Source organism: Plectropomus leopardus, chromosome 6 (genome assembly GCF_026936395.1).
Source record: "Plectropomus leopardus strain MGB_pleo_1.0 chromosome 6, ASM2693639v1, whole genome shotgun sequence".
Taxonomy (NCBI): domain Eukaryota; kingdom Metazoa; phylum Chordata; class Actinopteri; order Perciformes; family Serranidae; genus Plectropomus; species Plectropomus leopardus.
The window spans coordinates 18006597-18031398 of record NC_142181.1 but is presented as its reverse complement, the minus strand read 5'-3'; the positions used below and the strand labels follow the sequence as shown (position 1 = coordinate 18031398).

The 24802-nt window shown below is 38.3% G+C and overlaps 2 protein-coding genes across 17 annotated transcripts in view; both read left to right on the top strand.

The window, feature by feature from the left end:
• Window positions 1-21491, top strand: part of elna (elastin a) — a 112746-nt gene extending 91255 nt beyond the window's left edge. For 6 of the 15 annotated variants that reach the window (XM_088078906.1, XM_088078908.1, XM_088078907.1 and 3 more), the window contains 30 exons: window positions 576-716; window positions 1575-1688; window positions 1813-1899; window positions 2004-2036; window positions 2311-2391; window positions 2479-2517; window positions 3486-3572; window positions 3665-3775; window positions 3958-4095; window positions 4605-4697; window positions 4806-4838; window positions 5972-6058; window positions 6136-6171; window positions 6548-6600; window positions 8792-8819; window positions 8914-8928; window positions 9029-9058; window positions 9273-9299; window positions 9790-9816; window positions 10020-10067; window positions 11773-11832; window positions 11918-11974; window positions 12110-12166; window positions 12458-12493; window positions 12853-12945; window positions 13440-13478; window positions 14734-14790; window positions 18326-18361; window positions 19759-19827; window positions 19954-21491. In XM_088078906.1, the coding sequence (XP_087935032.1) occupies window positions 576-716; window positions 1575-1688; window positions 1813-1899; window positions 2004-2036; window positions 2311-2391; window positions 2479-2517; window positions 3486-3572; window positions 3665-3775; window positions 3958-4095; window positions 4605-4697; window positions 4806-4838; window positions 5972-6058; window positions 6136-6171; window positions 6548-6600; window positions 8792-8819; window positions 8914-8928; window positions 9029-9058; window positions 9273-9299; window positions 9790-9816; window positions 10020-10067; window positions 11773-11832; window positions 11918-11974; window positions 12110-12166; window positions 12458-12493; window positions 12853-12945; window positions 13440-13478; window positions 14734-14790; window positions 18326-18361; window positions 19759-19827; window positions 19954-20000 (1859 nt within the window). In that variant the 3' untranslated portion in view covers window positions 20001-21491. Of the gene's footprint in view, window positions 1-575; window positions 717-1574; window positions 1689-1812; window positions 1900-2003; window positions 2037-2310; window positions 2392-2478; window positions 2518-3485; window positions 3573-3664; window positions 3776-3957; window positions 4096-4604; window positions 4698-4805; window positions 4839-5971; window positions 6059-6135; window positions 6174-6547; window positions 6601-8791; window positions 8820-8913; window positions 8929-9028; window positions 9059-9272; window positions 9300-9789; window positions 9817-10019; window positions 10068-11772; window positions 11833-11917; window positions 11975-12109; window positions 12167-12457; window positions 12494-12852; window positions 12946-13439; window positions 13479-14733; window positions 14791-18325; window positions 18362-19758; window positions 19828-19953 lie in introns of all 15 variants that reach the window. The other 9 variants (XM_088078910.1, XM_088078909.1, XM_088078911.1 and 6 more) reach the window with 9 other exon arrangements.
• A 1340-nt stretch (window positions 21492-22831) lies between these two features.
• Window positions 22832-24802, top strand: part of limk1a (LIM domain kinase 1a) — a 70292-nt gene continuing 68321 nt past the window's right edge. For both annotated transcript variants that reach the window (XR_015776803.1, XM_042486486.2), the window contains exon 1: window positions 22832-23082. Coding sequence is in view for 1 of the 2 variants with exons in the window: in XM_042486486.2 (XP_042342420.1) it covers window positions 23025-23082 (58 nt within the window). In the remaining variant the exon portion in view is untranslated. The remainder of the gene's footprint in view (window positions 23083-24802) is intronic.

Sequence of the window (24802 nt, the reverse complement as noted above, 5' to 3'; positions counted from 1 at the left end):
CTTACAAGTCCAGATTAAAGTCGCAAGAATAAAGAAATAATTGGTGGAGTCTGGTGGTCCCAACACATCTTTTGTATTTCTTTACTCAAGTCCCTCTTGCAAAGGAGATCCTGATCTAAATGATGTTACTTAATTAGTTAAATGTAATGCACGTGCTATGTATAGTTTGTATGTTTCCATGTAGCTGATCAGATGGCTTCCTTTTTAGACAATTTTCATATGCATGAGTTTTGACTGCAAAAACAGGATGCCAAAATGTGATTTTAGTTGAACTTAAAGTCTTTCACTGTGAAAACAGTAAGATTTCAGGTTTTACAGATGTACAATCAAATGTTTATTTTGTTCATGCTGCCTATATGAAATTTAAATATGTGTGGTGGTAAATCGTTCTAGACTATACAGTAAACTCATTACTTAAGGTAACAAAACCAAACTGGATTATTTCACTGTGCTCATAAATGCATCTTGCTCCGATTTGTTCTTTAATTGCCAGCACACTCAATTAAATTGACTGTGTTTAAACATGGAGCTAGCTTTACATAAATAGACTAATGAGATGAACCTGTTTTGCACAGGGGTGGGAGGATTAGGCACAGGAGGACTGGGAGGAACAGGAGGACTTGGAGGCACAGGAGGATTTGGGGGAACTGGAGGTCTGGGCGGCACAGGAGGAGCAGGAGGAGGATACTCTGCTGCTGCCAAAGCTGCTAAATATGGTAATATAGATTGCTATTATTAATATCAAATATCATAACTTGTTATGTCTCCCTATGGATGAATATGATTTCTAGCAGTAGTACCCAGCTATGTGTGAGCCAAAGGCCATGACAGAAACCCCAGAGGTGCTTAGATTGATATAAAGGGTTTAAGATCACAAGCAATAGTCCTGCTGTCGTACGGTATTTTTTTACAGCTTTGATACTGATACCTTTGAAACACCCAGCAACTCTACAGTTTTGATGATGCTCAACGCTGGCCCCGTAGCTCCTACTATTACAACTGAAATACAGCCAGCATGATAACATTTTAAGATGCAAAGCCCATGAGATTGGGGTGATATTAAATACACCTATTTATATAGTTCGAAGAAATGACCCAAAAAACAGAAAGAAATTAGTAAAAAGTTACAAGAAATATACCTATAAATATTATTACATTATAAAAAAATTATTAGGAAAAAAGTAATAAACAAACAAGGAAATGGCCTGGGAAAATAGTGCTAAAACCTGAAATGAAATAATCAGTATAACACAGTATATATTCCCACTGTGATATAACTTTACATATAAAATTTTAATAATTTTAAATCTATATTTTTTTAAATATGATTTTAAGCTAATTTTCTTGTCACCTTTTACTAATTTCTTTCAATTTGTGGGACATTCTTGGCAAGTTGTTGTTTGTCTTTTTTATACCATGTTTTTGACAGATATCAAACCAATTTGTTTCAGATTCACGTTTGTAATAGCTTGTGAAAGCTGTTTGAATGCAACACAAGAGAACTGATGTTGATCCAGCTTCTAAAGGGTTAAACGATACCACTAGATTAACATGGAAATATTTGTCCTCCATAGGAGTAGGAGGACTAGGAGGAGTGGGTGGACTAGGAGGAACAGGAGCACTGGGAGGTGGAGGACTTGGAGGTGGAGGACTGGGATACTCTGCTGCTGCTAAAGCTGCTAAATATGGTAACTGGAATTCATTCTTTGGAATATTACAGATCAAAACCATCACATTTTCAGTAGTATTATACGTGAGTGTGCATGATTATGTGATTTTTTAATTTTACTTATTTATTGTTTTGTATTTAAGGTCCAGGTGGGGCAGGGGGAGTTCCTGGTGGTGGTGCAGGTGCAGGAGTTATTCCCGGAGGAGTACCATTTTTACCAGGATATGGATGTAAGAATGGTCCACATAGATAGATCGATAGATAGATAATTGCTTTAGCTTAAGTTTTACGATCACGTTTTAATCCAACCTCTGTTTGGCATGTTGTGTTACAGCTTTGGCTGCTGGTGCTAAACCTCCTAAATATGGTGAGTCTTTGCCATTTGACAGAGTTTATTGTTTACCATGTCTTGTCTCGTGTATTTCTCAGTCCTTATCTACTCATTGATTTTCATGTAGAACACTATAATATGCAGCTGATGTTTCAGTCATGAGTTTTGAAAGATTGCACCTCAGATGTATTAATGAAATTAATTTGGTTTGTAAGAATGATAATGACAGTAGATGGAGAAAAAAAACTCCAGCTGTAATCTTTCATTCATAGAGGTGCAGGAGATTAGATCTTTATTCACTCCCCAACAGGAGTCCCAGGAGCAGGCCTAGGAGGGGGCGGAGTTCCAGGTGGAGCAGGACAGGTTCTTCCTGGGTTTGGCGGCTATGGTGGTAAGTTGTAAAATTGCTGTTTTTTTATGATAATTTAATATGATGTAATGGATTCTCTGTCGCAGACATTATGTTGCCTCCTGTCAGGTTATGGAGCTGGTGCTGGAGTCAAACCCCCAAAGTATGGTAAGATGTTTTCTTTAAGTTATTGCAAGCCTCTGGGCCAGCAATAGCTTTGGCTGGAGCTGTTTTTCGGGCTGCTCATAAGCGTGATAGCTCAAGAATTTCTTCAAATTCAAATCAAAATGTGTACTCAAGAAGAGTACAGTGAGTGGTCACTGTGACTTCACAAAACATGTTTATAGCCATAACTCAAGAATTCATATGTAATTATGACAAGACTTCACACAATTATCTAATAGCAAATAATGATGACCTGATGACATAATATTCAAAAGGTCAAAGGACAGGGGCGCCCAGCAGCTCAGCTGGTAGCATGGGTGTCCCATGTGCAGAGGCTACGTCCTTACTGCAGCGACCATGGGTTTCATTCAGGCCTTGGCCCTTTGTTGCATGTCATTCCCTCTCTTTCCTCCTTTCACGCTTAAGTTGTACTATCAAATAAAAGTTCCAAAAATAATTTTTTAAAAAAATCAGTCAAAGGTCTACTTCAGTGCAACATCAGAATTTTCTGCATTAACACTTTCCTAGCTATTACTTGAAGTCATATCTCAGGAACCAAGGGGGAGATATTTGGTGAGATACTGAATAATCATCTGAATCACCTTTACACTTTCTCGACCTTAGACTGTATGTTAATGAGATGACGATAATTTTGTGCAAGAGACAAATATGTAAATGTTTAGCAGCATTAATTAGAGTGCATGAGTAAATATAGTATTTCATCAAAATATTTCAGTAAGACAAGGGCCCAGTGTAGGATTTAGACTGTTAGAGGAGTACCTGGTGTGGTACGAGGAGTTGAGGGAAACCACAGTAGAAATAAGCATAAAATTACATTAATACAACTCAGTCAAGACATTTTCTTATGCAAATGTTTAATTTTACAATGATAACTGCAACATATCCTACTAATTACGAGACTTTATTGACTGTTAACTAATGATGCAGCCTGCTTGAATTCCCTTCAATAGGAGTTGCAGGAGGTGCTGGACAGGGGTTAGGAACAGGAGGAGCAGGAGGAGTTGCAGGACTTGCTGCTGCAAAAGCTGCTAAATACGGTAGGTAAAGTAAGCGCTGCACATTCAGAGACATTTTCTTGTGAATAAACTAATGCTGATAGGAAGGGTACAATTTTTAAATTGAATTGCAGGAGGAGCTGGAGCAGGGTTTGGACCAGGACAACTGGGAGGAGCAGGAGGAGGTTTTGTACCAGGGGTAGGAGGTGGACAATACTCTGCTGCAGCAAAAGCAGCTAAATATGGTATAATACATAAGCACACAATTATAATACATTAAGAGACATTCAGTAGTGTTTAAGCACATTTTTATTATTATAACATTTTTAATAATAAGAAATATATTTTCTCATTTATCTTATCCAATGTTTAATTTGATTTTACAAACAAAACTAATCATGCAACCTTATCTATTTCTCTGAATTAGGAGTTGCAGGAGGAGCAGGAGGAGCTGGAGCAGGGTTAGGAACAGGAGGACTGGGAGGGACAGGAGGAGCAGGAGTTTTTCCTGGTGCAGGACTAGGAGGTGGACAGTACTCTGCTGCTGCAAAAGCTGCAAAATACGGTATAATACATAGCTCACAAACACAAATTACACATTCAGTGATGTACATCTTTATTCTGTGTTGCTTTATGTTATCCAAATTTATATTTAATTTTATTCTTTGGTGCATGAACTACACGTTCATACACATGTATACTAATTTTTCCATTTCCACCATGCTGTGGCATGACTTTTTCGAGTTATTCGTACATACGTCCCATTCGTGTGAAGGCATTATCTCAAGAGCACCTTAAGGGAATTTCTTCAAATTTGGCAGAAATGTCCACTTGAATTCTATGATGAACTGATTAGATTTTGGTGGTAAAAAGGTTAAAGTCAGTATGACCCTGTCTGTCTCATTCTTGTGAACATGATATCTCAAAAAATCTTGAGGGACTTTCTTTAAATTTGGCACTAACATCCATTCTGAGTCTATAAATCCAGTCTTGTCTTGTGCTGATTTTAATAGGGAGGGCAAAATTATAGGGCACTGTACAATTGATCAAACTTGCTCTATTTCTGTTAATTAGGTGTTGCAGGAGGAGCTGGAACAGGGTTAGGAGCAGGGCTGGAAGGGACAGCAGGGACTGGAGGAGGTGTACCCACAGGGGTTGGGGCTGAAGGTACTGCATGTGTATGAGGAAACAGCAGAAGTACTGTTCTTTATCCATAGTTATCACACAAAATGATTGTGTTCAGTGTTGATACTGATAAGGGTATGTTTTTTGCAGGATATCCGGGAGGTGTGAAACCACCAAAACTTGGTAAGGAGAACCTGGAAACTCTGGCAATCATTTAGTCACATTAAACTAATAAAAATGTCCATCATCTGCTTACAATTTCCATCCAGCTTAAGGAAGGTAGCTGATACGTCAGGTGTACTCAACTTGCTCTTCCTGGGGGCTAATATTGTGAAATGACAGGAGGACGCAAACATTAATAATAATTATATAATAACTAAACTTTTGTCATTTGCTGTCCCCATCTTTGCCAAGAGTCAAATTTATTTGCAGCAGCCCTGCGCAGGTCAGGTGTAGGCAGTGGCATGCTTAGGATTTTTGAGGACATTCAGGGCTTTGCTCAGAGCTCTGTTGCACACAGATACATAAGATCCATTATTGATAGGATTTTAGTTTAATTTGATCCGAAATTTAATCCGAAATTTGTCTTGCATCCCGGGACGTATAAAAAGTGGAGGCAGTATAACATATTACTCATTCCCTATTTCATTCAGTGTTCGACCCAGGTACACTGAGGCTACCATAAGAAACCATAATTTGATTTAATATGTCGACAGACTGAAGAACAAATGAGTTGTGAGAGGTTGGATATACAGAACTGTTCAAAAGTCTCTGGCTTTGACTTGTTGTTTGAGTATGGTTATAATGATCATACATACTAATTTCCCTGTAGTCTCTTCACTAAAATACAACCAGAACATGCAGGAAATATGCATACAGTATTAAAAATACAAATATTTCAGAATAAAACAACTACAACAGGCTAAAGTTGCAAGTATTTAGTGTGACCTCTCTTTCCACTAGCATGTACTAAACTGTCTTGGGCAGACAATATAAGATTTATGATACTAGTTTTCTGGTGTTTTTTTATACCAGGTCACATTCAAGACATGTTGTATGAGTCTGAAGAAACCATTTTTTGGTGTTTTAATACATTGTACACGTCCTTTGTATTTGTTGTTTTTATATATATATATATATATATATATATATTTTTTTTTTTTTTTTCATAACAATTTTGCTAGAGCTACAAATCTATGGTGGCCTAAGACTTTTGCACAGTACTGTAGTTGAAGACTTCCACGCAGGCTGGTGGTATTGTTATGTAGCAGAAATTGGTGGCATTAGTTTGCTGACCTCATGTATCTCTCTTGCAGGAGGAGTCACTGGAGTAGGACTTGATGTGCCAGGAGCTACTCCAGGTACTGCTGTCAGTGGTGGCCCACATGGTTCTGCGGTGCCGGGTAAAGCTCAGAATGCATTTTTTCTTCTTTCTTTTGCATTGTCAGTGATCTTTTTAATGTTTTGAAAACTTTTACAGCAAAGGATGTAGGACCAGCAGGAACTCCCAAACCAGGTACAGTGAAATGCCCGTGCCTTGTATTTCCTAGGATTTTACTGTCCACACATTAAAACGTATGTTTTTGCAGTAGCTATCGATATACATCATATGGATGGAAAAGAAAGAAGCGCCATATCAATGTATATGTAGCAACCCTGGGGTGACGGCGTCAGTACTGTACCATCATTTATCCAAGCTTTATGTTTTTCACCAATTTTCTGCCAACAAAACTCATGTTGTGTGTACTGCTAGTGCTACTGGCTATTGACCACCTCTAGCTTACAGCAGCTGTGGCAGTATCACAGACTACCGCACAGCTTTTGCCATGTCTAGTGTCTCTCACTCTGCGGCTGTTTGACGTGACAATGTTGAAACTGTTGTCTTTTGGCAGAGCCCACGCCTATTGCCGCAACTGGCAATACCACAGAGGTCCCACGGCCCAGTAAGACTCGCTGTTTGCATGAAACCTTTAACCATGAAGTAAAATCTGTGGAATTAGTATATATATATATCAAATAGAGTGCCCCAGGGATGATGTTTATCTGTAGGCCAACCCGGAAGCGTTGTCCTGGTTCCCTCATCAAAAAGCCTATGGGATTTTTCTGTTGGATTTTGGATTTGGAAAATAAACTCTGCGCTAAACAAACATTTATGATACTTACATGTTTAGTAAAATAATCTTCACAGATGACCACTCTCAGGATTTTTGAAGCCTAAATGCAATCGCCAGAAGTAAAAAGCTTTTGCTGGGCTAAAGCAATCTACACTCAAGTTGCACCGTCACTGTTACGAGGCTGTAAAGCCGTGTTCGGCGCACTTCAGCGTGATGACATTCTGTAGTCTTATTAAGCCACTTGTAAGCAACTGTCTTTTTTAGGACATATAAAAGCTTCAGAGTTCACAGTGGGGTATTGACTGATGTATATTATGAAAGTCTCTTAAGCTTCTGCTTACCACAGACCTTATTTAACCCATTCAAAAATCCCACTGACTTTAAGACGAGGGAACTGGGGGTGCTGAAATGCTAACATACTTCCGGGTTTTAGGACTCATTACTGGGGTTCTCTATTGTAGTTCAGTTATAATGTATTTGCCACTCTGATGTAGTGTGAGACAGTCCACTCAGTATTTGTTAATGCACTTGTTTCTCCCAAAAGATGCACTAAAAGGGAGAGTTCACCTCATGTCAAAAATACATATTTTTTCTCTTACTGGTACTCTAGATTGCTATTTATCAATCTAGATCATTTTTGTGTGAGTTGATGAGTGTTTGGGATATCGACCGTAGAGATTTCTGCTATCTCCAATACAATCAAACTACAGGATATGGTACTCGGCTTGTGGTGCTTAAAGTACTTTGAGCACCACAAGCTGAGTGCCATCTAGTTTCATTATATTGGAGTGAAGGCAGACATCTCTATATCCAATATCTCCAATACTCTGCAACTCACACAAAAAAAAAATATATAGATAGATTGATAAGTAGTACTACAGGTAAGAGTAAAAAATGTGCATTTTTGAGCAGGGGTGAACTGTTCCTTTAAGACTCTTTTGTTTATTGAAACAAGTGTTTTGTAGTTCAATGCTTTAAGAAGCATCCAAATTTAACAAAATATTTTTTTCTTACTATTGATAGCTGTTTATCCTCTCAAATACTATTTGGACAGACTGTAGAGAACTGCACTTAGCAGAAATTAGTTGATAGATTCAGTACCATTCTGTTTCATTTCCGCACTTTAAAGAAAGGCACTATTAAATCACTTCTGTCAGCATTACAACAACATTAACTCTGCCACTCCCACATTATTATGACAGGTGTGGCCTCTTTTTCTCCGTTTCTTTTCACTAACACTAATGCTGTGCTTGGTAGATAACTTCCATTGCCATAACAGCTGTATTTTCTGGATAATGGCAAATCTAATTAGTAGATATTAAGAAAGAAGTGCTCGATTAATGCGGGAATGTCATTTGCCACACTTCATCGCTCTTAAATGTGTAAAGTTTGTTTTGACTGTTCGAATGTTTACATTTTTCTCCTGAATAGTATTACAGTTTACATTCTACAGCGGGGGATTTTCATGATGTTTCCAGGATTTTCATTTCATTTACATATTTCCAGGATAAAAATGTGACATTTGATTTACAGTGAATATAGATATGTATGTATATGAGCCTTGAATCCCCGGCTGTGGAACACTACCTGTCAGTAGATTGTTGTTTTGTACAGCTTGACATCTTCTTGACATCTTGACATGATTTTCTTGTCACGTTAAATGTTGGTTTTGTATTATTTCAAGTGGAGTATGTTCTTTTGTTCCTGATTGTTTTTTTCCCATACTTTCCCTTTCCAGTTTTGTCAAATTTGTTTCGATTTTATAGTTTCATCATTAAGAGCAACTGTATATTTCTTTATTTTTAGTGTAACCAAACAAATCAGACAACATTATAGAAATGTAACATTTTAAGAGACAATTTGACTGATTTTGTCTTTTCATTCTTTTCTTGCATTTCGTACTCCTGTGGTGGATGCCTGGCGGCAGGTGGTAGGTTCAAAATTAGTACACATTGTATTTCATTTATTTCTGTTGTGTGTCTTAACCTGTTTTAATGTAACTTATTTCTGTCTGTTTTGACAGTTGCTGGTGGCATTATTCAGCCCAGTGGTAAGTTGTACAAATGAAATTGTTTTTAATTAATTGTCCTACTGAATATATACTTTTTATACAGTACTTAATTTGTTTTTGTTTTATTTTACAGCTGGCACAAGTGTTGGTAAATATGCCTTTCCCTCACATCTACCAAAAAATACTTAACAGTCTATCATTTTGCATAGCTTGTATTCAGACATTAGATATAATTAAATATGTTACAGGTGGAGCAGGTGTTCCAGCACCATCTGGTGGTAAGAGCATTTTTTTTTAATTTTTTTTTTAGTTTTTTTTACATGTGCATTGATTATGAGCCATTATTTTACAACAATCTGTTGGATTTATCCCACATGTAGTGTTTTGCTCTGTCTGAGTTTAAATTATTGCCCAGTGAGATTGCACTCTCTTTTGTGAGAGTTTATATTTGATATAGGACGTTAACTGATGTAACCTCTGCCTGTGTTTTAGTTGGTCCAACAGGGCAGGGTCAGCCTGGTAAGTGTAAACAATCTCAATTTGTATCTGAGCTTTACTAAAATGTAAGAAATATAAGAGTAATGTCAGGCAGTGATATCACATGAACCTTATTGTTTACCTAGTCATGCGACTTTTATAGTTCAAGCCTAAATTAAAAAAAACAAAAAACTCTCAACTCGTTATTACAACTTAATTATTTTTTGTTAAGAATTGTAAAAAAAATCTGTTTCATAAAAGTAATCAAAGTCATTTAGTCGTAGTTAAGTCTTGGAAATATAATTAAGTTTGTAAGTAGTTAATGTTTTTGCCTTTTATTTGGCTGTATTTTGTTGTTGTTTTCTTTTGGGAGATTTACATCATACAGCTCTGCTTTTTTTCCACCAGTTTAGAGTTCCTTCTTTCTGTGTTGTGTGTTTTTATCAAAACACACTCAATTGCATTATTACTTGAAAGATTTTGTAATGTGAAATGTTTGATAGTTCATGTAGTAGTCTCTTCTCTCCTTTAGTTGCAACAGGAGTCCAACAACCTGGAGGTATGCCAATATTTATGCTTTTAATTAAATTAACAACTCCATGTTGCTTTTAGGCCTCAAGCAGTGTTTTGTTGTTGAAACTTAATAGGATAGTAAAATAAATCTATGTGGCCACATGATGGAGACAAAGGCAGACACATCAGCTATGGTTGTTTGTCAGTCTAGTCGGTAACTGTAATAACACTTAACACTGCTGTTTACAGGTTTTGGTGTTGGCACAGGTGGCAAACCACCTAAACCATTCCTACCAGGTAAGGAGGCAAATATTTCATTAACTGTAATGGATTTTTACACTAATGTGATAACTAAAAAGAGAGAGAAAACAACCAAAAAAGACACAAAATTACTTAAAAAAAAGACATACAACCACCACAAATACATGAAAAATATAAAGAAAAAAAAGAAGCAAAACAACCTCAAAGTCTGTGTGTCTTGCTCATATGTAGGAGAGGCGATGGGTCTTTTGCATATCTGTGCACGGGGGCCCATTATCTCATAATCCGCTCATGCCTGCAATGTATTAAATTGATCTGAGAAAAAGTTAAAATCAACTTTCAACTTTTTCAAATCAGAAAAAGTTGAAATCAGAAAAAAGTTTATTGACAAGTATGTTTTCAATTACAATTTATTTGCCTCAATATTTGGTGCATGTAAAAAGCATATTTAGAGGAAATAATATCAAAATAATATTAAAAAAGTATAAAGGCAAAATACTGTAAAGAGAGCATGAATATAGAATAGGAAAATGCTATGACAAATATGCAAAACTGTTTAAGGGAGCTGAATAGTTTTGTGCAGCATGTGGAAAAATATTGATCAGAGAATGTGCAAAAGTGTAGAGACTTGACATTAAATCAGTCATCCTGTATGCGAAGCAAGAAAACACCAGGTGTGTGACTGAAGACTATCATGTATGTAATGCATAATGTCATATTTATCCTGAAGGTCATGAACTTGACAGAAGTACAACTTCTAAGTTCATAGATTTAAACTATAGACTGCACAAAAAATGGATGTAGCCGCCATGACATTGCGCGTTTATATACAATTATATTCACCTCGTCATTCTAGAATAAAAACATCCTAATGATGTTCTAATACACTTTTTATGATCCTGTTCAATGTTATTGACAAAGCTTCACACACGGGGCTGTATTCATCTTACCGTGCACATTCTGTCTGGACAGTTAATGGCTCAACTTGAATCAATAAAAGCAGCAGTTAATATATAAGGAAATGCTGCATCAGGCTCTTCTTTTACCCAGTTATACCTCCAGCAGACTGAACAGTCATCAGTTTATTACATCTGCAAGTCTGCAGTATTTTATCCCTAATCTGCATTGTTTTACCTGTGATGGACATAAGACCAAATCCAAGGTGTTTTTCATGCATTTAATTTAGTCTAACTCGGTCAAATCATATTGTCGCTAAGAGGAAAACGTGGTTGGCTGCAGGAGCATGTACATAAGACAACAAAACAAACAAAGAAACTCTGAATACTAGTATTTAACACTTACAGCATGGAGTAAAAGAAAATTAAAAGAAAATACTGAAACTTAACTTTCCATATGCTGTGGGAACCCTGTAATTATGTTCTGAAAAAACAAACTAATAAATTAGTTTCTAAAATTGACATTTAATCCTCCTTTTAAACTGAATCTGAAGATACATACATAGATACATTTGTGTTTTGTGTCTGCACCTTTTTCCTGAGAATGTATTTTTTCAAATTTAATTCAGTTTTCCAAGTGATAAATAAGATGTTGAATGACTTAAGATATTATTAACAGGACCATTTTTTAAAATCAATAACTAGCGCAGTGTTGTTGTTTTTTAAGAAGTCAGTGAAGCTAATGTGATGATAACAAGATGTAGCAGGAGAGGAAGAAACCAGGATTGATGATTTTAAATCTCTTGTCTTCGCACCAATGATCTCCTAACACTTTTACTCCATAGGTGCAGGCCTAGGTGTTGGTCAAACTGGAGTTGGATATCCGTATGGTGGAACCTATGGAGGCAAGTTTCCGAAATCTGTCTATAAACATTTATCGACTTGGTTTAAACACCGGTGACTTAAACTTCTGTTGTTTCTGTGCTTTAGTTCCATATGGAGTTGGAGCCGGCACTCTGCCTGTGTCGAAACCTTTGAAACCTCCAGGTGTGTTTGTGGAAACATATTTCTGCTTTAAACAAGCCACTCCATCCAAAGTTTATCCAAAGTGTGATTTCTTGTTGCATATTTTTTTGGAGATGTTTTACTTGTGAAGGCTCATGCATTGTTGCTTTGTTGTAGCTGTAGGTGGAGCAGGAGGAGGAGCAGGAATCCCACTGTCGGCCGGAGGTTATCAAGGTCAGAACGCAGTAACATTTCATTTAACATGCATTCATCATCATACCTTAATTTAATTTTTTTTGTGAACCATAGAGCACTAAGCAACTGTGTCTGTTAATACAGAAGAAATACTGGTTATTCCCCCCATTCAAAGTAAAATATGTTCTTTTCTTTTTTTTAAAGATGTATTTTTTATAAGATATTTTAAAATTATTGCCATTTTTTGGATGCGTCAGCCCCAGATAAACTGTAGAACATGAGCTGAACGACCAGTCAATAATACTACTTTTCTCTGTCATCATGATTCAGGGGGATACAGGCCATATCACCATGGTTATGGCCATGGTATGTATAAGAGGAGAGGAGGCTGACAGCACTATTACACAATGTTGCCCCAACTCCTTAAATAAACTCAAATGTTCTGCCCAGTGCTCAAAGTGACAGTTGCTCGGGAGATGCCATCGCACTGCACTTCCTGTGCAGGAAACTGACCAACATAACTGATAAGTTTCTGTGTGGGGTGTAGTGTCAGGAAGGAGAAGCCAGCTGGATGGTCTGATGAAGGAAATCAACTGTTGTTTCAGAGGCAGTAATTACAGCCCTCGTAGACTACTCTGGAGCTTACAATCCTGTGCAGGCCAGCAATGGGTTAAACACAAGAGTCAGATCAAACATGTAAGGCAGTCTTTTGTCCCTTGTGACAGGTGGGTTGCTGTATCCTTCTGGAGTTGGACTGGGAGGTGCTGGTATTGGTGTTGGTGCCGGTGTTGGTGCTGGAGCTAAACCCCCCAAACCAGGTAGTGTAACAGGCCTGTGACACTGTTACAGATCATGCATATCACACATCTTGTGTTGTGAACGTCAGTCTTCAGTGGATTGAAACACAGTTATCTGCCACTCTAGCTCTACAGGATCCAGCTCCACCATTCCTGTAGTGTTACAGCACCGTTAGGTGTTTGTAAATGGAGCAAGTCAACAACACAACATGTCCTGATGGAGACTGATTACTGTTAATAATACTGTGTGCAACATCAAAGTGTGACGGTTTGAAGATAACACAAACCCGTGGAGAGTCCTGCCCTGAAACAGCAGAACTCTGCCGGCAGATGTTTGAATGAGGTCGTTACTGTGACCTCAGCTGCCCCGCAGGCTATATGTCACTACAGGGGCAGACATCACCACAACTATAAAAACCAAAAAAAAAAAAAAATAATAAGTCATACTCACTGCATATGCATTCATAAGAGCAGACACATTGTCATGATTTGTTATATTCTTTTTGTTTGAACAGGATATGGCAATCTTGGAGGCGGTGGTGTTTATCAGCCAGGTGAGGAGCAGCGTGTTTCTTTAATGTTTTCTTTGAATTCCTCCTGCGTTTAACAGTGGATGTTTTGTTTTTGTTGTTTTGTGTCTCTATAAGGTACTTTTGTGTGTCTATTATATGTTTTCTGTTTCTTTGAGGTATTTTTGTGAATTTTGGAGTCATTTTGTGTCCTCTTGTGGTTGTTTTGTGGTCTTTGGAGTTGCTATAAGTCTATTTAAGATCATTTTGTGCCATTTTTTAGTCATTGTGTGCCTTCTTATGGTTGTTGTGTTCTTTCGAGTTATGCGTCCCTTTAAGGTCATTTATTGTCTCTTTGAGGTATTTTTTTTTTTGTCTTTTCTAGTCATTTTGTGATGTTTTGTAGTTGTTTTGTGTCCTCTGGAATTGTTTTATTTGTCTTTAAGGTCACTTTGTGCCAAGTTTTGGTCACTTTGTATCTTATTATGGTTGTCTTGTGTTCTTTTGAGTCATGAGTCCTTATGGGGTTTTTTTTTTTTTTTCGGTCTCAGAGATAATTTTGTTTCTTTGGCTGTTTTGTGTCTTTTTATGGTTGTTTTGTGTTACTTGAAGTTGTTGTGTGCCTCTTTAAGGACTTTTTTTCCTTTTGATTGTTTAATGTCTGTAGCTGTTTTGCTCCTTCCTGTAATTATTCTGTGTCTCTTTGCAGTTCATTTATATGTTTTTGTGCATCTTTTTTGTGTTATTACGAGTCTTGCTGGTTGGTACTTTTTATCTGAGTGACATTTTGCACGTTGGGCGTGGGGGGTGTGCCCTTGCTTCACACTTTGTGCAGTGTAGCTTCTGCTCCTCTTCCTGTTCTTCCTCTGCCCACCACTGAAAGATGAGTGTAATCACAGAACAGCAGCTGACAGCCTCCTCTCACTGCCCCACAAATACTGTACAGGCTCGTCGTTAAAACTCATGGCCCTAATCCTTCTCCCAGTGCCCAGATGAGATATTTGTCTGTGTGAAATGCTTACACAGATGGTTTAATAACTTTCCTCATTTACCAAATGGTGAATAATTATAGGCTTCTTGGAAAATAGGTCAAGTTGTCATATGCACTGTACGCACTTTATGAATCACTCTAAGTTGTTATTATGTTGTTTACTCACAATTCAGCATACCTGATTATGCGTAATGCTGCCAGACTTCCTGACAACACTTAATATATTATTTAATGATCCACCTCACATTGTCAGTGTACACACTGATGACATTTTTCGGTCACCATGGTAACTGTTTTTTAATTTCACAGGTGCAGGTGCTGTGGCTCCTGGTTATGTAGGAGGATACCCCCAACAGTATTACCCAGGTACTAAAGCTGCTTCCTGTGCATATCTGTGCACAAAGTCAATGTTAAATCTTTCACTTGCCGATGCAGATTTTGTCATATTATTTCTGCTGATCAGTTTGTGATGAATAGATGCACGATACAACAAACACACTTGTGGTAAACAGCGTTTTGTGTAGTGACCTTTGAGGACCAGAGGTCGTGTCATAAATCAGTGGAAAGGACCCAACAGTAAACAGAATAGGGACGTTTGTCTTAACCTACAGATATCATCTTGAAACTTCTCCAGTTGATGGTTTACATTGATGCAATTATTTAAGCTGATTAATTTTTGTATCACAGGTTTTCTGAAATGTAATGTTTAAATATGCAAACTGAGCATTATGTAAGTAAATATGCACTGATTTGCATTTATTTCCTGATCCATGAATCAGGATACTTCCAACAGCCAAAAACTGAAATTTTTTTCCATGTTTATGGAAACAAAATGTTATATAAATCAGGTTATGAATGACATATTAACAAACAAACCCTCCTGAAAAACCTTCATAACATAGATAGGAGTAAGACTGTGAAGTTTGGTGTATGTGAGTGCTACTGAAGTTGAGATTTCTGGCTCACAGTACGAAACTCATCTTGAGAAAATGGCCTCTAAAAATGTGTAGTTTAAAATTCCATGCATTGTTAGTGGTTCGCCTTAAACCTTTTCTATTTGTAGTTTGTCATCATTGTTTTTGCTGCTTCTGGAAGCCAAACAAACCAAAGAAGCGTCAGGCCAAACAGCCTCCACATAGACAAGGATTTAAAGCACAGACAATTCTTTAACTTTCCATCCTTGTTTCTGGATCAGGAGGCGGATTAATACCCAACTGCCAACAGCAAGGTAACACAGCTGGACTGCTGAAAGGGCAGAAAAACTGACTCATCACTTTCTCCTCTGGAGCTGAGAGCATAAAGAAAGGGAGAGGAGAACTGCTGCACAATTACAGGAAATTTCACCCTCCACAGTTTATTAAGAGTCTTCTCATGGTGCATGTTGAAAAAATTAGCTGATGGCGCATTAGTCTCCCTCTCGTTCCCTTTATGCTGGACACTTTCACCAAAAAACAATTCAATTCTAGCTTCTTCCAACTTCCGCAGTATAGGTTTCATGAAATCTGCCATATAATTATTAGAGATTGCAACCTCAATTAACCTCTGATTAAATTTGAAAAGCCCTTAATTATTTTGATTAAATGATTAAATTGCATCATCAAAACAGAATTAGGATTACATGTAATTATTATGGAGATTATTTATATTTACTTAATTCCTTAAACTCATGCAAACAAAAAGGGCTTTTCACTTTTAACATAACTTTATTTCTAATATCTTACATACAACTTGTTGACACACATGGGAGGCTGATTTTGCACCAGGGAATTCATTTGTGTTTGAATAATGACGACTTGTGTCTTCTAATATGAGCACCTAATTACAGAGAAATGAATTACTATAGACAGTGGAGTAAATTCAAATTACATTGATATTAAATGTACTCTCACTCTCGTTTGCAAAATACATGAGAAGGAAATGAGTCTGTGTCAGAGCTCACTTTATTCAAATTTTAATGTGCAAAACCACACACTGCTCTCCTCTGCCGAGCTTTAACCAGGATAATTTTACTGTGTCTTACGGTGCAAAACAGACAGGAAACATCGCTGTATGTGTGCTGATCTGAACACTTGAATACGTTGAGAGCATCTCTCGATCAGACAGCTCAGCAGATCCAAGGCTAGTTCAGACTGCAGGCAAATCTGTTTCTCAAATCAGCTCTTAAATACAGACTTTCGGCACTGTTATTTGCATGTTGATCAGATCGGATTTGTGTCCAGACATCACCAAACTGTCTGCATGGTTGTTGTGGTAACAATGTAGATATCAGTAACTATGTAGCAACATTGATGGTGAGGCTTTCCAACACGTATGCATGGAAAATGGACCATTTTCTTACTCCATACAATCGCACTGCCAAGTTGCCGTCTTGTCCTCATTAATCTATAAAGAGACCGAGACACAGCATTGAATGAGACCCCGTTCATTCCTATGAAAGTTACACATGAAGCCAAAATGGTTCAAGTGCTGTGTATAAAATTACCTGCAGTATCAGCACTGCTTCTGTACTGCCCATAGAGCAGGCGCACACAAAACTTCTGCCGGCTGAAGCTGCTTCTTCTGGTTTAGCGCTCAATGTACGTGAATGGGAATAAAATGGTTCAATGTTTACGACTTCCAAATATTATGAGAACAAATGGATCAAATCCTGATGGTGAAACATATAATTTTGGTTGTGAAGCTCAAAGAAACCCATCCACTGATTACCAGATGTCTCCTTCGATATGTAAGTCAATAGGGAAAAAAGTCTTTTTTGGCACCATGGCATCACATAACAGACCCGGACGGTGTATTTCCATTGTTTGGCCACTACATTAATTGCCGCTGTGTGCAGAGTTTGCATTTTGTCTTTGTGCCTGCGTGGGTTTTCTCCGGCTTCTCCAGCTTCCTCCCACAGTCCAAAGACATGCAAGGTAATCGGTGACTCTAAATAGGCTGTAGGTGTAAATGTTAGCATGAATGATTGTCTGTCTCTATGTGTCAGCCCTGCAATAGTCTGGCAACCTGTTCAGGATGAACCTTGCCTCTTGCTTGTTGTCAGCTGGGATGGGCTCCAGCCCCCCGCAAACATTAGTACGGCTAATGAATGTCCATGTGTGTCATGTTGCAAGTAACACAAAAGATACTTTGATATCTGATTACAGTGGACAGAGTGTCCAGACTGAGGCTTTGAAGCCAATTTTACATTGTGGTCAAGCATGGAATTACAACTTCTGGGTCTGTCACATGATACCATGGGGTCCAAAAAAACTTTCCCCATAGACTTATATTGTGAAAGACATCTGTAAATCAGTGGATTAAAATCCTCACAAAATGACTGGTATTACAACCAGAACTTGATCCATTCTGTCTGATAACATTTGGAAAGTCTAAACGAACCACGAGGTTAAAACATTTTTATCTCCATTCAGGTTAGCCGTGAGCTGATTCTAGCCGCTCGGCCATAGGTCTCTAGTGTGCTTGCTCTCTGGGACCCCATAATGCGGAAGATCTGGAAATTATCATACAATGGAAATCAAGTTTTGGGCTTCATGAGCTACTGAGCAATTTTCATTGGAACACCTCCAACACTGTATCAAGTTCTCTTCACACATCCAGGCTAGAAATCTGATTGGAATTGCATTTCAAACCCTCGCCAAATGTGGTTTAAATCTGATTTGTAAAAATCACTTTTCATGTGATTTCTTTCTTTCTAAAATCAATATGAATATGCCAAAGACAGGATTTGGGCTGGCAGTCTGAACAAGGCCTAAGTGCCTCCCATGTGATCTGCTACTAATGCCGACAGTTGTTACTCTCCACATCCTCGCCAGAACGAATATATCAACCACTGTGACAGATCCAAAGTGGTTTCATGTTAGCGTTAGTCTAATGGCACCATCTCCTCTCTTCATTTGTCCAGGTGGATATGTACCAGCTCCACTGACTCCTCAACAAGGTACCGAACTCTCTCCTCCGCACATCTTTCCATGCACATGAATAACACTGCATGGGGAAGGAAAATAGGATCATAAGTAGTTTCAGACATACAGATGTCCCCTTGCACCTCAACACAGTTTCCAATTTCTCTCTCTGCTTGTTGGCAGATTATTTAGATGAGATTGGAAGAGAGCAGGTTAGTACTGTGTTTGTGGTGCAGATGGTACGGCACAACCAGTACGCTGAACTCGTGATAATCTGCATTTTCCTGAACATCTGAGATTACGGCTGGTGGGATTATTTCAAGGAAAGCATGTCTGGATTCTTAGATAACTACAGTTTGATCTCTCACAGTATTTAAGGTATCTGAGGTAGTTGTTTCTTTTGTTTATACACCACTGACCTTATAAACGGTATTGAACATCCAGTCCTATTGTGTGAGTTGCTCTCTACCTGCCACCCTCATCAATATGTAATTTGATTCATATGTCTTTTGTGTATAGCACCTTCTGTGGGAAGCTGGTGGTACAGTATAATTGCTGGATGGATGCCACATGTCCACTCAACATAAACCTAACTCAGCTGTACCAGTAAAGCAAGGAGATCTCTTAAACACCAATCATTAAATATTTGTAGAGCAGAAGATCATTTTTATGCCTCCTCACTGGCTATAGCCACGGTTTGAGCATTATTATGTTTTCAGGTTGTCCGTCCATTCTTGTGAACACAATATTTCAAGAACAAATTTCAAGGACAAATTTCTTCAAATTTGGAGCAAATATCTGCTTGGGCTCAACAATGAACTGATGAGATTTAGGTGGTTAAAGGTCAAGATCAATGTAACCTTGCATCTGTAGCATTCTCCTTAATGCGAAATCTCAAGAAGGCCTTCAGGGAATTTCTTCAAATTTGGCACAAATGTCCACTTGGACTCACCAACGATCTGATCAGAAATTTGCGTTCAAAGGTCAAGGTCCAAAGTCACTGTGACCTCAGCTGTCTCATTTTTGTGAACGCAATATCGCAAGAACACCACAATTTTATTTATTTTTTTTTGGCACAACGATGAACTGATTAGATTTTGGTGCTCAAAGGTCAAGGTCACTGTGACCTTGCATCTGTCTTATTTTTTTGAACTCAATATCTCAAGAAGGCCTTCAGGGAATTTCTTCAAATTTGGCACAAATGTCCACTTTAACTTAATGACTGATTAGATTAGAATTTATTGGTTGAAGTTCAGTTCCCTGTGACCTTGTGTCTGTCTCATGAATGCAATATCTCAAGGAGGACTTCAAATATGGCACAACGTCCACTTGGACTTAAGAATAGACTCATTAGAATTTGGTGTTCAGAAGTCAGTTCTAGTTACTGAAATAACTCATGTTTTTATTGAATTTTTATTTTGTTTTTGTGCAGCCAAAGCAGCCAAGTACGGTCCATTGCAGGGCTTCTTTGGTGGTGCTGGAGGAGGAGGAGTCTCTAGAGGTAAAAGACTTTTAGTAACTCCAGCTAACACATGCGGAAGCCTGCCATAGATACTGTATGAACTCTCATTATCTCCAGTGTATTCTCCGAGGGGACTAAACTGTAATCTGATGGTGTTTGCTGCAGGTGGAGTTGCAGGATGCCAGGGCAAGTTCTGTGGGAGGAGGAAGTAGAGGATCTCTTGAGACCCATTGTGACCTCAAGAAACCATGGTGCTACTGCATGATCTAGAATGTACATTTTATATGCAAACAAACCCCATTAGAAAACGTGTAAAGATGTTTTTTTTTTAAACTTGACTTCAACGTCTTTTTTGATACAAACCCACCGACCCAGAATTTTGTACACGCTCTGATGTGACGTATGTTATTGATAGTGCCTTTAATCATTAACATGGTCAAGTTAATCAGCATCCCCGTACTGCACCAGCCTGCTTATAATACAAAGAGTGTGTTTGTGTCACTGTGTGTTGTTCTTGTGCATGAATGTGTGTTTTGTGCGAAAGACTGACTGAACCAGGGCTGGCAATGTGACCTATGAATGATTTCCCTAACGTTTTTTTAATCCTAAAGCAAGGTGAACTGTCCTCAGTGTCACAGCCCACACTGCCTCACCTAGCTGTGCAGAGCTTGTCATCTCTCTGACACGGGTTGGTCGAGGCTCATCCAAAAACTGATGAAATCTGGCCAATGTCAGCGTCGTCCCTGGCTCCCCGTCTTCTCTGCTGCTATTTTTAGGCCTGCTGGGTATAAAGCAGCGGGAATTGGGGCTCCGGCCAACCCATCTGCTCTCAACTTTGCTGATTCTAGTTGCTATGCAGTTCAGTTTTCTCAGCATTTTTAATGTTGCCAAACTTGTGATGTATGAAGAGCAGCTTCTGCTCTGAGGAACAGTGTGCTGAAGACAATCGAGAAGTATTTGAATCATTACAGGGTGTTTAAAAACCACGGGGGAAAAGCAGTGTTGCCTTTTACTTCAAAGTAGATTACAATGTTACTTGGATTGTACTCTGGCATGTACGTTATGTATGTGCGAATTATTTGTCTTAGAGTGATTAAGTCCGTTTCAAATGTTTAGTCTTACTGCAGCAGTTATATACATTTATGTAACTTGTCATTACATGATTATTCAAGATTTTTAGCATCATGCTTTGACTCATAGCTTTATTGTTATCAGGAACATGTGAGCATAAAACAAGAACTTTGCTTTTGCATTTTATTTACTGTTTGTAATACAGAATAATTTGTTTCATGGTAGAGACAAAGCGTTTATGATGCATAAGCTCCCGTTGTTCTTCATTTACTTGAGCTGCTTTTTTAAAAAAAAAAAGAAAAGGCTTACTGACCAAAGGTTCATGAGCGCTGTTGCCAAGTGACTCCATCTCTTTCTGTATTTGTGTACTGTATTTTGTACTAATATGATGTTTGCTGGCTGCAGTTCCTTCACTTGATGCTGTGTAAGAACTGACTTTGAGCCTCGCTGGGTCAGACCTTGTCTTTTGTGCCGTGGGATACTCTTCATCTTTATTTAAAACTGTTTTTATAAGGAGGAACAGTGTGGTTTTGCACTTTTTATATTTCCACGACACACTTGTGACTTGTTCCCGGAATCCAGCAATTATTTGCTTCATTCAATAACAAAATAAAATGTGTTAAAAGATCCTATGTCTGTTTATCTTTCCTTTATGAGTGCATTCCTCAGCAGCAGTTTGTCCTGTGAGCTGATGGAAAACACCTGGCTCAGAATGTCCTGGTAGATCAGTTTTCTGTGAGTCACATACCAAAATCTCAGGTTCACCTCTTGAGAACCATCACATTTAGTGCATTTAAATTCTGATATGTGAGGGAGTTGCAGAGCTGCTCACTGTAGTGACAACAAACAGATTAAGAGCAGGCATTTTGCCTCAGCAGTGACTGTAAACTCTGTTCTTGTTGTGCCAGCTGGAAATAATGAACTCTGTTGCTGTTCCCTGAAGTTCTCCTGGGAGAACCACTGACCCATGATCTGCATACTGTAAAAGTAGCTTATACTGTTGTTACATAAGCGGCGATATAATAAAGTGCCACTTCAGAAATTCTACAGTGTCACTCTGGAACTGCAGTATAATGCTATGAGTTTCATACTCAGTTTAAGACCAAGTAAATATTTATCCATTACTTTTATTTTTTCTCCCTTTTTGTATAACTGTGTGTTTGTCTGAAGAAAATTTCACAATTTTACATGTTCAGCTCACCTGCTTGCACCTAATGTTTTGTGAGAGAACCTAGTGTGAGGGAACGCAAAAATATTTATCATTTTCCCCATTTTTTTATTTTACACATTTATTTTTCTCCCCATCTTTTATTTTTTATTTTACCCATTTAATTTTTCTCCCCTATCTTTTTACTGTTATTTCACCCATCTATTTTTCCTTCTCTCCCATTTAATTTTTTTTTAACCCATTTACATTTTCCCCAACCTCTGTTTTATTTTACCCATTTATTTTTTTCTCCCACCTCTTTTTTTATTTTACCCATTTTTACTCCTCCCTCTTTTTTTCATTTTACCATTTATTTTTTCTCCTTCCTCCTCTTATTTACTCATCACTTTTTTTAAATTTTATTTAACCATCTTAGGGGCTCTGCTTCATTAAATAATATACACATCAACCAACAGTTTTCAGCACCTGCTCTTTAACTGATACTGCCAACTCTTTTAGTGAATCAGAATTTAATTCTTATAGATTTCACAAGAAAATGAAAAAAACATTTTTACATTGTTTCAGAAGCTTCGATGGCAGGACATGTTTGTAATTTGTGGTTTCTTATTTGAATTGTAAAATATCTGTAAGATAAATGGGGGATTAAGTATCATATGGTTATTTAGTAACGAGTGAACCTTGAGTGGTGTTTACTGCACTGCACTGTGCTCTTCCTCCCCGCCCCCAAAGAAACGCATTCATTAAGCAGCTGCTGTCGCTGGTTGGCCGGGCAGAGTGTGCCTCTCCCCGGCTCCGCGCTTTCATTGGTCGGCAGCTCTCTTGAATGAAGCGCCGCAGAAACGTGCAGGCAGGCAGGAGGAAGCTGTGTGGGCCGCCGCAGGGAGGGACCGAAGCACAGAGACACGACCGCCGGGCGGGCTGCGGTGGTGGTCAGACACCGGTTATCTGTCGACCAGAGGCGGCTGGCTCTCTCCCGGAGCTCGGTGTCGGAGAGTGAATGAGGTTGATGCTGCTCTGCTGCACCTGGAAGGACGAACGCATGGGAGAGGAGGAAGGTGAGGAGGTGCTGGGTGTGAGGAGCCGCGGGCTGCATGCGGCGGCGGCGGCGGCGGCGGGGCGGGAGGTGCAGGGACAGGGTGAAACAAGGATGCTGCACCGAAACTGGCACTACACATTAAGCTGTGCACTGTTTTTCTTACTTTGGGTGGCGTTTGTTGTCAGTCACACAGACGACAGAGCAGCACTGGTGTTTCTGCAGGGAGCGTCAGGCTGAATGTCCATATTGTGCTGCAACTGAAGCCATGTTTTCTCCCCGAGTTGATGCACCCGTCATGTTTGGATGTGTTCACCATGCTCAGTGGTCATTTCATCTGCTGTAGCCAAATATATTATAATTATGAATTGGTAGTTAATGTAATTAACATAATAAAATGAGGAATCTATGTGGTGATTTCCAATTTGTATAGTTTTATAAGGAAATTGTGGTCTTTACCAACATCATGTAAAGGTCCTGCACTGTAAAATCTGACAAGTTGATCTTACTTAAAATAATATTGGAATATTTCCCTGTAAAAGGAATGAAAATATAATTCTTAATCTTAATTTCTATTAACTTCATATCAAAGTGTTGAGTTTACTCAAAAGTGGCTGTATTTACTTAATTTTGTGAACTTAGGTTGATCATGACAAAGTGGATTTTACTAATTGTATGTGAGATATGAGTGTTTTGTTTTGTTAACATGTTTAAGAAAATACTAATATTGACTTATTTGTAACTAGCAAAATACATATATATTGCACGGCAAACTTGGTTTACTGAAGTTGCAAACACTGAGAAATACTTTTTTTTTTAACAGTTCTCATTAAGTTGCAACAACCTCACAAAATTAAGCACATACAACTACATTTTAAGTAAACTTAACAATTAGTTATAAAGCAAAGAAATTTGTGGACTCATATTGACTTACATTTTCAAGGCAAAATCAACTTTTGAGATTTTACAGTGCACAAAGTTGACTTTAAATGAGAAACATATTGGGGGACATGGAGCTGCTCAGCTTTACTCATCTATCCCCTGTGTGACTGATTTAATAATGATTATTAGTAGATCAGAACATCACTTTATCTTATTCCAATTTATTAAAAGGATGAGACAACTTTCCTGCTGGAGAGGGAGGGAAACAAAAAACATTTATGGTGCAGTAGGAAATGCTTTTTTTTCTGTATCTGTCTCTAAGCTTTGCTTTTATTTTCTTGTTAATATTTCTGTTTCACATCTTTAAAACAGGGAAAAACATTTTGGGTTGAACTGATCAGAAATAACGAAAATCGACATTGTTTTTGTGTTGATAAATTTTGGGAACAGTTTCTGTAGATCGAGCTGTGGCATCATCATTTGTGTATCTCTGTAAATATTTTGGTAAATACCTATATAAGATGTGATGTTTTTGTGCATTTGTTGTCCACTGTCAGTTTCACCGATCTAAGCAGTAGGCCTTTTATATGATGACTTGGTTTGCTCGAAGAGCTGCTGCAAGAGTTTCTGTGAGTAATGAGTTAGCAGGGATGGGGACACGCAGTCCTAAACCTGCACAGGATAATACAGTACAGAGTGTGTGTGTGTCTGTGTGTGGTCTGTGTGCCTTTACTGAGGCATTTGTGTCCTCTCTGAGACCTTTGCAGACAGCAGAGGCCATGAGGACACAATTATCAGGGAGGAAAATGCTCCATAATAAAGAGATGAGGTGAAAAATATTCATTAATAAAGAGGTGAGG